Source organism: Ooceraea biroi, chromosome 14 (assembly GCF_003672135.1).
Source record: "Ooceraea biroi isolate clonal line C1 chromosome 14, Obir_v5.4, whole genome shotgun sequence".
In the NCBI taxonomy this organism is placed as follows: Eukaryota; Metazoa; Arthropoda; class Insecta; order Hymenoptera; family Formicidae; genus Ooceraea; species Ooceraea biroi.
Window position 1 is genome coordinate 8,347,195 of NC_039519.1, and position 14,279 is coordinate 8,361,473.

The 14,279-nt window shown below is 41.2% G+C and overlaps 2 protein-coding genes across 2 annotated transcripts in view; one reads left to right on the forward strand and one right to left on the reverse strand.

Annotated features, from left to right (window-relative positions):
* Nucleotides 1-199: 199 nt before the first annotated feature.
* On the forward strand, nucleotides 200-7,298 carry LOC105287989 (DNA polymerase delta small subunit). Its single transcript, XM_011353908.3, has 7 exons — nucleotides 200-368; nucleotides 587-826; nucleotides 924-1,225; nucleotides 1,329-1,539; nucleotides 1,612-1,846; nucleotides 6,401-6,693; nucleotides 7,032-7,298. The coding sequence occupies exons 2-7, from the start codon at nucleotides 613-615 to the stop codon at nucleotides 7,148-7,150; spliced, it is 1,374 nt and encodes a 457-aa protein (XP_011352210.1). The 5' UTR covers nucleotides 200-368; nucleotides 587-612; the 3' UTR covers nucleotides 7,151-7,298.
* Nucleotides 7,299-7,602: 304 nt separating this feature from the next.
* Nucleotides 7,603-14,279, reverse strand: part of LOC105287992 (KAT8 regulatory NSL complex subunit 1) — a 28,326-nt gene continuing 21,649 nt past the window's right edge. The window contains exons 10-12 of the mRNA XM_011353911.3: nucleotides 9,653-9,885; nucleotides 9,421-9,555; nucleotides 7,603-8,894 (exon numbers count right to left, since the gene is read on the reverse strand). Of these exons, the coding sequence (XP_011352213.1) occupies nucleotides 8,745-8,894; nucleotides 9,421-9,555; nucleotides 9,653-9,885 (518 nt within the window). The 3' untranslated portion in view covers nucleotides 7,603-8,744. The remainder of the gene's footprint in view (nucleotides 8,895-9,420; nucleotides 9,556-9,652; nucleotides 9,886-14,279) is intronic.

The following is a 14,279-nucleotide window of genomic DNA, read 5'->3' on the forward strand; positions in this document are numbered from 1 at the left end:
CTGGAAAATGCTCACTTGTATCATTACCGAGCGTAAGGAACTAGTTCGCGTCCGCTTTGTCAGGCGGCGCCAACGTCAGGAGGCTGGTGGCCGCTCTCAGGTTTCTCTCTGCCGCGAGAATGATGAATCAGCGTTCAGTCGACCCGAAATGTTTCGGAGGTTGTGTAGCACGAGATCGTGAATTCAGGCTGTCCAACTGAGAAATAAGTTCCCGTTTACTACCGTGCGAACGATACTAGCGCTTCAAGTGGACTTCAGGCAGTATTTACCGCCATTTGAGCTTGTCGGGTTCGATCGATTCGAAGATCGAAGATCATAGGAGGCACACTTTGGAGAACAATTAAACAACGATATAATATTTATGATCGGTACGTAAATTCTGATGGCAATTCACCATTGTACGGCAGCAAAAAATGATAAATACACCAAGAAGTTTTATCTTTCAATGCAATTACTGAATCTTTTTAAATGTTATTAACGTACAGAGAAAAATGCACGTTATAAATGTAATATTAAAATATTATTGCCTGAAATTGAAGTAACGCTCTCAGTATACTAGTTTCCGATATGCAAACGTTTCTTGCAGCGTGATATATAGAGCGTACCTTAATAATGGTGAAAATTGAAGACTCCGTTAGAAAGCTGCTTTCCAAACCAGGAAGCGAAAAACCGCAGGAATGTAAGAGGCAGCCGACGGAGTATGAGGATTTGACTGGAAATTTCTATGATGAATCGAACGCTTTCTCCATGCAGTACTGTCACATGTATGCGATCAGACTGACAGAGCTGAGAGAGGTATTGGCGTCACGTGTTGAAGCGAAATGGGGTAAGCTTTGTATCACGTTATCCTGCAGAAGTAGAAATTCCACAGATATTTTGTAATAATTATTAATATATAAATATAAATTGATTATTGTCATCAGGAAAAGTCCAGATAGCAAAGTTGGCAGAGCTGGAAGATTTTGAAGGGAAAGAATGCGTAATAATTGGCACACTTTTTAAACATCAGACGTGGAAGCCGTCAATATTACGCGAACTCAGCGAAGACCACCAACTCACGTTACCCGAGCCGAGGGCGAATTACTGCTCCGAGAAGGATCAACTCTTCTTGGAGGACGAGATGTTGCGTATTAAATTGGTTATTGGAGATGCGGACTTGAAAAATTATGTAACGGGTGTTGTATGCGCCATACTAGGTCACAAGGACAAACATGGCAGTTTTGTAGTAAGTGTGCTCTTTTTACGTTAATTAAATCGTTTATATTAAAAAGATAATAATTATTCATTATATAACAATAATAATATCTTATTCATTGTGTCTCATTCAGATCAAGGAGTGGTGCTTTCCTGGTTGCGTGCCTAGAAGTTTGCCGGTACAACCAAAGTCCAAGGGCAAGCTGATATTCCTATCTGGACTCGATTTAGCAGCCAGTTCCAAAAAGGTCTCGTTAGATCTCTTAGCAGACTGGATACGCGGTATGGCGGGGAATGCGGTAGTACAAGAAGAAGTCACTTGCGTAACTCGGGTTATCGTTGCTGGTACATCGATTCTTCAATCCCCCGGTACAGTCGTCGAACAATCTCGTATTACGCTCTGACTTTGTGTACCAGGCAATTCCGTCAAGAGTGTCACCAAGACGAACAACCTGATGGGACACGCGGAGGGAAAGGCGCAAGATACGGCGATAACCGCGGAAGTCGCCGCAGCGACGAAACGCGTGGACGAGTTTTTCATCCAGATAGCCGAGTGCTGTTGCGTCACGTTGATGCCGGGTCAACACGATCCCACCAATATAATGCTGCCACAAAGGCCGTTACATCCGTGTATACTACCACGCGTGTCAAGGTATTGTGTAAATGTGTGTACAGTTGTGTGTACAGAAGTGCATTCAGGTTCTGGATCGCATCAGACAAGATCAAGTATTTAGCTAGCTGAAATTAAAAAGATTCTCTTTGTATTATTAGGAGTGTGATTTAGTTTTGAGGGTTTTGCAACAAATGGCTGTAGTGTCAGTTTGTTCCAATAGCTGTTTCCGATAACTGTTGTTTCTTACAGTCTTGACATTATCCATGACATTTAGTAGCATTATAGCAATAGATGCAATAACAGTCCTGTTTATATCATCGTAAAAATGCAACTTCCGAAACAGCATTTTCGACATGCGTTGCTTTTGTTTTTTAATCAAAAGAAAACTGCGGCTGACGGTTATAGAATTCTTGTGGAAACTTATGGTGATTCTGCCCCATCAATTAAGACGTGCGAATACTGGTTTAGACGCTTTAAAAGTGGTGATACTGATGTGAAGGACAAAGAACGCTCGGGACAACCAAGAAAGCTTGAAAATGCAGATTTCCAAGCGTTATTGCACGAAAATCCAATACAATCCACTTCAGAACTTGCCAGAGCATTAAACGTTGATCGTACAACAGTTGCCAAACATTTACATGAAATGGGAGAAATTCAGAAAGAAGGGAAATGGGTTCGACATGAATTATCGGAAAGTGCCATTGCGAACCGGTTGAACATTTGCATTTCGTTGATCGCCAGGCAAAAAAAGAAGAGTCTTTTGTCTCGGATTGTTACTGGGGATGAAAAGTGGATTTATTTTGATAATCCCAAACACAGAAAATCATGGGTGGATCCAGACGAACCATCAACATCCACTCCGAGACGCAATATTCACGGTTGAAAAGTAATGCTCTGTATTTGGTGGGATAGTGTACTATGAGCTGTTAAATCCGCATGAGACTGTCACGGCTGATCGTTATCGACACCAATTGTACAAGTTGAAGCAAGCATTCGACCAAAAACGACCACCAATTGCGAGTAACGACGGAAAGTGATTCTTCTTCGTGACAACGCTCGACCTGACGTTGCGTTATCAGTGAAAGAAACACTATTAGAGCTTGAATGGGAAGTCTTACCGCACCCCGCGTATTCTCCATGCGATTATTATTTGTTCCGATCGATGCAACACGCTTTAGAGGATACACACTTTGATAATTTGGAAGAAGTGCGAAAATTCGTCGACGAATGGATCAACTGAAAAGAAGAGTCTTTTGTCTCGGATTGTTACTGGGGATGAAAAGTGGATTTATTTTGATAATCCCAAACACAGAAAATCATGGGTGGATCCAGACGAACCATCAACATCCACTCCGAGACGCAAATTCACGGTTCAAAAGTAATGCTCTGTATTTGGTGGGATAGTGTACTATGAGCTGTTAAATCCGCATGAGACTGTCACGGCTGATCGTTATCGACACCAATTGTACAAGTTGAAGCAAGCATTGGACCAAAAACGACCACCAATTGCGAGTAAACGACGGAAAGTGATTCTTCTTCGTGACAACGCTCGACCTGACGTTGCATTATCAGTGAAAGAAACACTATTAGAGCTTGAATGGGAAGTCTTACCGCACCCTGCGTATTCTCCGGACATTGCTCCGTGCGATTATTATTTGTTCCGGTGGATGCAACACGCTTTAGAGGATACACACTTTGATAATTTGGAAGAAGTGCGAAAATTCGTCGACGAATGGATCAACTGAAAAGAAGAGTCTTTTGTCTCGGATTGTTACTGGGGATGAAAAGTGGATTTATTTTGATAATCCCAAACACAAAATCATGGGTGGGTCCAGGCGAACCATCAACATCCACTCCGAGACGCAATATTCATGGTTCAAAAGTAATGCTCTGTATTTGGTGGGATAGTGTACTATGAGCTGTTAAATCCGCATGAGACTGTCACGGCTGATCGTTATCGACACCAATTGTACAAGTTGAAGCAAGCATTGGACCAAAAACGACCACCAATTGCGAGTAACGACGGAAAGTGATTCTTCTTCGTGACAACGCTCGACCTGACGTTGCGTTATCAGTGAAACAAACACTATTAGAGCTTGAATGGGAAGTCTTACCGCACCCCGCGTATTCTCCATGCGATTATTATTTGTTCCGATCGATGCAACACGCTTTAGAGGATACACACTTTGATAATTTGGAAGAAGTGCGAAAATTCGTCGACGAATGGATCAACTGAAAAGAAGAGTCTTTTGTCTCGGATTGTTACTGGGGATGAAAAGTGGATTTATTTTGATAATCCCAAACACAGAAAATCATGGGTGGATCCAGACGAACCATCAACATCCACTCCGAGACGCAAATTCACGGTTCAAAAGTAATGCTCTGTATTTGGTGGGATAGTGTACTATGAGCTGTTAAATCCGCATGAGACTGTCACGGCTGATCGTTATCGACACCAATTGTACAAGTTGAAGCAAGCATTGGACCAAAAACGACCACCAATTGCGAGTAACGACGGAAAGTGATTCTTCTTCGTGACAACGCTCGACCTGACGTTGCGTTATCAGTGAAACAAACACTATTAGAGCTTGAATGGGAAGTCTTACCGCACCCCGCGTATTCTCCATGCGATTATTATTTGTTCCGATCGATGCAACACGCTTTAGAGGATACGCACTTTGATAATTTGGAAGAAGTGCGAAAATTCGTCGACGAATGGATCAACTGAAAAGAAGAGTCTTTTGTCTCGGATTGTTACTGGGGATGAAAAGTGGATTTATTTTGATAATCCCAAACACAGAAAATCATGGGTGGATCCAGGCGAACCATCAACATCCACTCCGAGACGCAAATTCACGGTTCAAAAGTAATGCTCTGTATTTGGTGGGATAGTGTACTGTGAGCTGTTAAATCCGCATGAGACTGTCACGGCTGATCGTTATCGACACCAATTGTACAAGTTGAAGCAAGCATTGGACCAAAAACGACCACCAATTGCGAGTAACGACGGAAAGTGATTCTTCTTCGTGACAACGCTCGACCTGACGTTGCGTTATCAGTGAAACAAACACTATTAGAGCTTGAATGGGAAGTCTTACCGCACCCCGCGTATTCTCCATGCGATTATTATTTGTTCCGATCGATGCAACACGCTTTAGAGGATACGCACTTTGATAATTTGGAAGAAGTGCGAAAATTCGTCGACGAATGGATCAACTGAAAAGAAGAGTCTTTTGTCTCGGATTGTTACTGGGGATGAAAAGTGGATTTATTTTGATAATCCCAAACACAGAAAATCATGGGTGGATCCAGGCGAACCATCAACATCCACTCCGAGACGCAAATTCACGGTTCAAAAGTAATGCTCTGTATTTGGTGGGATAGTGTACTATGAGCTGTTAAATCCGCATGAGACTGTCACGGCTGATCGTTATCGACACCAATTGTACAAGTTGAAGCAAGCATTCGACCAAAAACGACCACCAATTGCGAGTAACGACGGAAAGTGATTCTTCTTCGTGACAACGCTCGACCTGACGTTGCGTTATCAGTGAAACAAACACTATTAGAGCTTGAATGGGAAGTCTTACCGCACCCCGCGTATTCTCCATGCGATTATTATTTGTTCCGATCGATGCAACACGCTTTAGAGGATACACACTTTGATAATTTGGAAGAAGTGCGAAAATTCGTCGACGAATGGATCAACTGAAAAGAAGAGTCTTTTGTCTCGGATTGTTACTGGGGATGAAAAGTGGATTTATTTTGATAATCCCAAACACAGAAAATCATGGGTGGATCCAGACGAACCATCAACATCCACTCCGAGACGCAAATTCACGGTTCAAAAGTAATGCTCTGTATTTGGTGGGATAGTGTACTATGAGCTGTTAAATCCGCATGAGACTGTCACGGCTGATCGTTATCGACACCAATTGTACAAGTTGAAGCAAGCATTCGACCAAAAACGACCACCAATTGCGAGTAACGACGGAAAGTGATTCTTCTTCGTGACAACGCTCGACCTGACGTTGCGTTATCAGTGAAACAAACACTATTAGAGCTTGAATGGGAAGTCTTACCGCACCCCGCGTATTCTCCATGCGATTATTATTTGTTCCGATCGATGCAACACGCTTTAGAGGATACACACTTTGATAATTTGGAAGAAGTGCGAAAATTCGTCGACGAATGTATCAACTGAAAAGAAGAGTGATTTTATCGTGGTGGAATCCATCTCTTGCCAGAAAGATGGGAGGAAGTTATAGAAAACGAAGGAAAATATTTTGATTAAAGTATTCATTCATTATCATATTTAAATACATGCGTTTTTGAGCAAAAAAAACCCTCAAAACTAAATCACACCCCTAATACATTATATAACAAGATATTTAATTTAGACTAACTGTATACGTTTAATTATATATGTTTAAATATTCTCGCATTCTCTGCTAAAGTTGCAACCCGCTTACGAAATAAGTTAGACTAGATTTGAGCAAAAAGACAAACGTAAGAAATGTTTTTGTCTATCAATTCTGAGTAATGAATCGTTTCGTCTATATTACGTACGAGTAAAACTCGGCATTTTTCCAGATTTGAAAGTTTCAAAGGCGCCACTAATCCGTGGATCGGTAAAATCGACGAACGCGTAATAATGGGCAGCAGCGGGCAGCCGATCGACGATATCGTGAGAGTGACCGGTGCGACTGATATTTCACCCCTAGAGTGGCTTGAAAGAACGCTGCTTTGGAGACACATGTGCCCGACTGCGCCGGACACGTTACCGGTGCTCCCCTATTCCGTAAAGGATCCATTTATCATGAATCACTGTCCGGATATATATTTCGTCGGCAACACGGACGGAGCTGAAACGAAATTATGGAAAGGTAAATATATCAAGAAATACCATAAATATCAAGAAACGAAGGCATGAAATTCTAACAATTATTTACGTTGTAATTACATTAACGAGTTTGTTACTATTAAATTTAGATAAAAGTAAACGCCAACATTGTAATGAGATAAGAACCGTTACATAATCGGATCAAGCTTTTCATGAAAATATTTCGCATGCGCTTGCACAATATCAATTGTAATTACTTCATCTGATGCAATCTGATGCCATCGTGCAATTAGCTGTTGCATAAAGCTCATCTTGTATTGTCGATGTTTTTTTTATGCACATCTGCACAATATTAACGAAAGCATATTTTAATACTTACAGGCGAGGAAAATCAAACGGTCAGGCTAATTTGTATTCCGAAATTCTCCTCCACGCATACCGCGGTTATGGTGGATACAGAAACTTTGGACACTACAGTTATCTCTTTCAGGAAAGGATAAGTAATCAAAGAAATTTATGATTATCTGATTGTAATTGTATAAAAATCAATCTAACAATTTGTGACAATGATTAAATTACTGCCATTAATCCAATAGTTTTGTATTTTTCTACTGTATTATTTTGGAAATTAAATAGTAAATGAAAAAATGTGAAAACGCAAACCTGAAAAATGTAAAAATGAAAAATAACTTTTAATATATAAAATACACTGTATATAATTCAATATGGAAAGGTATATTGAAGACATTTAAATTAAGAATAATAAAGGGAGATTGAGTATAGTACGTAATCGAGATAAATACGTAGTGACTGCGTAGTTTCAAGATATTTTGTATTGATGAGGAAGAACGAACGACTTCTGTTGTCACCTATTTTTATTTGCATTTTGCATAAAAGTGATGTACAAAATTGAAAAGCATGCAATCCTTTAAGAATTCGTAGACATGTTTGCCTGGTTATAAAACTTTTAATACGAAAGAAAATACATGTAGTATCACAGACTATTAGAAAATCGCGAAATCACAGTGACACAAGACTTTCAGTATTTATGTGAACGCTTAAATTAACAAGCCAGTTTAGATCTGGCAAATGATACCGTTGATACAAAACATAACAGTCAAAATACAGAGTGCCAGTGTTTTTTTAATCGATAACGCGTTTTTTTAATATTAATTAGCAGCAGTTCTACACATCTTCAAATGCACACGCTATGTCAAGAATATTCTCTATATAATACACAAATTTACAACGTCCTCTTTATAATTTTAATTTCAGCAACGGTGCCCTTACCTGTACGACGCGACAGTAATATCTTAAGACACAACTCGGTCATGTGAGAAATAAAACAAATGGAATCAGCGCTACGCTACGCTAAATTCGCACTTGAGGAAAAAACTGATTTTGACTGTTACATAAAATACGAAACACTCTTGCAAAATTAAGTGTGCACGAGTTATATAACGGACGATATACAGGAATTTAAATACACGTTTTCACATCATGATGAAGTCGGAATATACACATTTAAGCATCCGTTAACACATTTCGTCGAGTATGTTGCGCAGACTGTGGTGTACTCTTTCTCTCGCAAAATAGAGAAAGCGTGTTTAATATTGGAAGGTACACAGTGCTACAGAACATTTCAATTGGCACTTTTATTTAAAGTGAAGGACTGATCGTAACATAAATACAGTTCTGTACAAAACAGCTTCAATTTGTCATGAGATTCTACTTTTCTCTCATTAATTAATACTACCTACTATTATTACGTAACAGAGCAGAGGGGAAAGTCAGTAATGCAAGTACATATCCTAAACGTAATAATGACGCTCGTACAAGTCCTAGTGCTTTGGCCAAAATAGCAATACTTAAAAAAAGAGCAATAATAATTAATTAATTAAGGTTTCTTTCCATTAATTTAAGCAGAATGAAGTTATAAAATTTATATTTATGATACACTTTACAGAATTCGTAATACCATTAACTTAAGGTGCAATGTTACATGACCGACAGGTATATATAACAATTGACAGGTAGCTTCTGCATATAGTAACGACGACGTAGACATACTGTAATTATTAAGAGTTTTATATCCTATCTCTTAGCCGTAGGACGTATTCTCTCCTTTTCAGTATCCCTATCGTCAGCTACTGTCCATTCAGGGTCATTGGGGTCCTCACCGTCTACGTCGCAACAAGCCGATTCAGTCGAATCCGATTCAGGAGAATCCATCATTTCCCCGTCCTAGAAATGTTAGAAATACCAAACTGTTACGCGCGACGCTCGCCCAGAATCCAACATTCGGTCGGTGATTTTGCGGAAATTCTATTTTAGGTTGCAAGCTCTCATAAGGCAGCTGCGCGAACCAAGGAGCAAACTGGAGTCGTGTGAGAGAGATAGAGAGATTCTATGATACACGGATAATGTCCGAGTCGACCGCTCGTCAACGAGCGCGCGAGCGCGATTACTCTTTTTTTTCTCGTGTGTGTAAAAATTCGCTAATTTGTTCGTGTTTTTCTTTCTCGTGTGTTCTGTGTGCTGCGCGCGTGTACGCATGAGTGTACGCACATGTGTGAGAACCAAAAATGAATTGTTACAAAATAAGAAGCGTCAAGTGGCACTGCTTACCGGAAATAGCCTCGAGAGGAGCCATGAAAGTTGGCTCAAAGTGTATATTAATAGTCAGTACTAGTAGCACCCATATACATTTTTATATAATTAAGACTTCTCGCTTAGATACTCAATATCAGTACAAGTACAGTGTACGTACATCATCGCCCTTCTCTCCGTCACGGGAGCATAAAGATGTCGACGAAGCTTGCCAGTGTCCGTCCGGCATCACTTCCAGCATCTTATCATAAACTTCTTCGGACAACGGGAATATTCTTGGTTCGTACGGCAAAATCTGCGAATGAACATTAGTTTTTTTAGCATCATAACCGTCGCGATATCGTTGATCGTGACGTCGAGGTGATCGACTATCATCGTATATCGTTCCTTACTTCGTTCTCATCCTCGGTAAATGCGGTCGTGGCGTCGTCTTTCCCCAGTTTCAGACCAGGCATAGCGCGACGTCGAAACGAGTTTTGCAGAGCGGACGCTCGATGCGGGTCCAGACCCGACGCAGGTTGCTGCGGGTTCTGTTCCGTGTCCTGCGACGGAGTAGCGGGCGGAGACGTTAACGGCGACACCGCGTCTCCACCGAAATCGCTACTCGCGTGCGGCGACATGGGATCTGAAAGAGACACGTTTCCTTCATGAAAATACGTCCTTCTATCGATCTATGCACGTGCTCGCTCTATTGTATGGGGTCGTCCGGAAAGCTCGTGCCGATTTTTAATACATGGCGTTCGAACATGTCTGAATATATCAATGTTATTGAAAACATACGATTTATATACATATGCTTAAAGGTGGCATTTCAACGCATCTTTAGGGAAAAAGTTTTTTGAGATAAATTGATTCGTGTCAGTTTTGTACTCTTTTGAAGATGGAAGAAAACAAAGAACATTTTAGACACTTGATGCTTTTCTATTACCGGAAAGGCAAAAATGCCTCACAAGCAACAAATTCGATATGTTCTGTTTACGGAGAAGGCGCTTTGGCTGAAAGAACCGTACGTAAGTGGTTCGCTAAGTTTAGAGCTGGTGATTTTAACCTTAAAGACCAAGAACGCTCGGGCAGACCCTCTACTACTGATGATGACCAAATCAAGACACTGATCGAGAATAACCCGCGCTACACGACACGTGAATTAGCAGAGATACTGAAAATATCGAAAACCACTGTCCACGATCATGTAGTGAAGCTTGGTTACGTAAGTCGCTATGATGTATGGGTTCCGCATAATTTGGCCGAAAAAATTTAATGGATCGCATTTCCATCTGCGACTCGCTGTACAAGCGCAACGAAAACGTACCATTTTTTAAGCAATTAGTAACGGGTGACGAAAAATGGATCATTTACGACAATGTAGAACGAAAAAGATCCTGGGGTAAGCGAAATGAACCAGCATTAACCACTCCGAAAGCCGGCCTTCATCCAAAAAAGTCATGCTCTGTGTCTGGTGGGGTTGGAAAGGAATCCTATATTATGAGCTCCTACCACACAACCAAACGATAAATGCAGATAAGTACTGCTCGCAACTGGACGAATTAAAGACAGCGATTCAGGAAAAACGTCCAGAATTAGCTGATAGGAAGGGCGTCGTGTTCCATCAGGACAATGCCAGACCTCATGTTTCTTTGACCACCCGACAAAAATTGTTGGAGTTTGGCTGGGATGTGCTGCCTCACCCACGTATTCACCAGACATTGCACCTTCAGACTTTCACTTATTTAGGTCTTTGCAAAATTCTCTTAGCGGTAAGAACTTCGACTCTTTGATCGACATAAAAAACCACCTTGAGGAGTTTTTCGCCGAGAAACCTAAGAAGTTCTGGGAGAATGGAATCTTCCAGTTGCGTGAAAGATGGACAAAGGTTGTGAAACAAAACGGTGCATACATAAGTCAATAAATATTTATCGACATAAAAAAATGTTGCCTTTGAATATTCCTTCAAAATCGGCACGAACTTTCCGGACGACCCAATAGAACGAAAAAGATCCTGGGGTAAGCGAAATGAACCAGCATTAACCACTCCGAAAGCCGGCCTTCATCCAAAAAAAGTCATGCTCTGTGTCTGGTGGGATTGGAAAGGAATCCTATATTATGAGCTCCTACCACACAACCAAACGATAAATGCAGATAAGTACTGCTCGCAACTGGACGAATTAAAGACAGCGATTCAGGAAAAACGTCCAGAATTAGCCAATAGGAAGGGCGTCGTGTTCCATCAGGACAATGCCAGACCTCATGTTTCTTTGACCACCCGACAAAAATTGTTGGAGTTTGGCTGGGATGTGCTGCCTCACCCACCGTATTCACCAGACATTGCACCTTCAGACTTTCACTTATTTAGGTCTTTGCAAAATTCTCTTAGCGGTAAGAACTTCGACTCTTTGATCGACATAAAAAACCACCTTGAGGAGTTTTTCGCCGAGAAACCTAAGAAGTTCTGGGAGAATGGAATCTTCCAGTTGCGTGAAAGATGGACAAAGGTTGTGAAACAAAACGGTGCACACATAAGTCAATAAATATTTATCGACATAAAAAAATGTTGCCTTTGAATTTTCCTTCGAAATCGGCACGGACTTTCCGGACGACCCAATAGAACGAAAAAGATCCTGGGGTAAGCGAAATGAACCAGCATTAACCACTCCGAAAGCCGGCCTTCATCCAAAAAAGTCATGCTCTGTGTCTGGTGGGGTTGGAAAGGAATCCTATATTATGAGCTCCTACCACACAACCAAACGATAAATGCAGATAAGTACTGCTCGCAACTGGACGAATTAAAGACAGCGATTCAGGAAAAACGTCCAGAATTAGCCAATAGGAAGGGCGTCGTGTTCCATCAGGACAATGCCAGACCTCATGTTTCTTTGACCACCCGACAAAAATTGTTGGAGTTTGGCTGGGATGTGCTGCCTCACCCACCGTATTCACCAGACATTGCACCTTCAGACTTTCACTTATTTAGGTCTTTGCAAAATTCTCTTAGCGGTAAGAACTTCGACTCTTTGATCGACATAAAAAACCACCTTGAGGAGTTTTTCGCCGAGAAACCTAAGAAGTTCTGGGAGAATGGAATCTTCCAGTTGCGTGAAAGATGGACAAAGGTTGTGAAACAAAACGGTGCATACATAAGTCAATAAATATTTATCGACATAAAAAATGTTGCCTTTGAATTTTCCTTCGAAATCGGCACGAACTTTCCGGACGACCCAATAGAACGAAAAAGATCCTGGGGTAAGCGAAATGAACCAGCATTAACCACTCCGAAAGCCGGCCTTCATCCAAAAAAAGTCATGCTCTGTGTCTGGTGGGATTGGAAAGGAATCCTATATTATGAGCTCCTACCACACAACCAAACGATAAATGCAGATAAGTACTGCTCGCAACTGGACGAATTAAAGACAGCGATTCAGGAAAAACGTCCAGAATTAGCCAATAGGAAGGGCGTCGTGTTCCATCAGGACAATGCCAGACCTCATGTTTCTTTGACCACCCGACAAAAATTGTTGGAGTTTGGCTGGGATGTGCTGCCTCACCCACCGTATTCACCAGACATTGCACCTTCAGACTTTCACTTATTTAGGTCTTTGCAAAATTCTCTTAGCGGTAAGAACTTCGACTCTTTGATCGACATAAAAAACCACCTTGAGGAGTTTTTCGCCGAGAAACCTAAGAAGTTCTGGGAGAATGGAATCTTCCAGTTGCGTGAAAGATGGACAAAGGTTGTGAAACAAAACGGTGCATACATAAGTCAATAAATATTTATCGACATAAAAAAATGTTGCCTTTGAATTTTCCTTCGAAATCGGCACGGACTTTCCGGACGACCCAATAGAACGAAAAAGATCCTGGGGTAAGCGAAATGAACCAGCATTAACCACTCCGAAAGCCGGCCTTCATCCAAAAAAGTCATGCTCTGTGTCTGGTGGGGTTGGAAAGGAATCCTATATTATGAGCTCCTACCACACAACCAAACGATAAATGCAGATAAGTACTGCTCGCAACTGGACGAATTAAAGACAGCGATTCAGGAAAAACGTCCAGAATTAGCCAATAGGAAGGGCGTCGTGTTCCATCAGGACAATGCCAGACCTCATGTTTCTTTGACCACCCGACAAAAATTGTTGGAGTTTGGCTGGGATGTGCTGCCTCACCCACGTATTCACCAGACATTGCACCTTCAGACTTTCACTTATTTAGGTCTTTGCAAAATTCTCTTAGCGGCAAGAACTTCGACTCTTTGATCGACATAAAAACCACCTTGAGGAGTTTTTCGCCGAGAAACCTAAGAAGTTCTGGGAGAATGGAATCTTCCAGTTGCGTGAAAGATGGACAAAGGTTGTGAAACAAAACGGTGCACACATAAGTCAATAAATATTTATCGACATAAAAAAATGTTGCCTTTGAATTTTCCTTCGAAATCGGCACGGACTTTCCGGACGACCCAATATTACTTAACATCTAAAAATAATGCAAAACAAGATAATGTTAAGACGAGCGCAAAGCACAACACGCTAAGTAGAAAAAATAATGAAATGCTATTACGATGAAGAGTGTCATTAAAATTCTCCGTTAAACGTGAGAGAGATGATGACATACCGGGTGTGTTTGCACCGCTGTCTGCTCTGCTATCAAGACGACGATTGTGACGAATACGCGTCTGATTTGGCATGTTGAGATGCGTCATGAAACGTTGTATTCCTCGCGTTCACTACGTTCATGCCTCAGAGCGATAGTTTCGTCCGATATATCCTCAAACTGTCAAAAAAGTCAGTCTTTGAATTTAAATATTACCGTACGTGTTGTAGACTCTCATTTACTTACATCGCTATCCTGACCGGGCCTTGCATTATGCCATTCTTCACGTCCATTTTCGAAGGCTCGTCGCATAGTCTCCATCTATAACGGCAAAAAGTGACGAGAAACTTATTATTATTATTTTAACGCATAACAAAGTATGAAGCGCAAGTGATAGGCAGATGATATCTTACTTTGGTGTTAAAATCTCTTTGTATT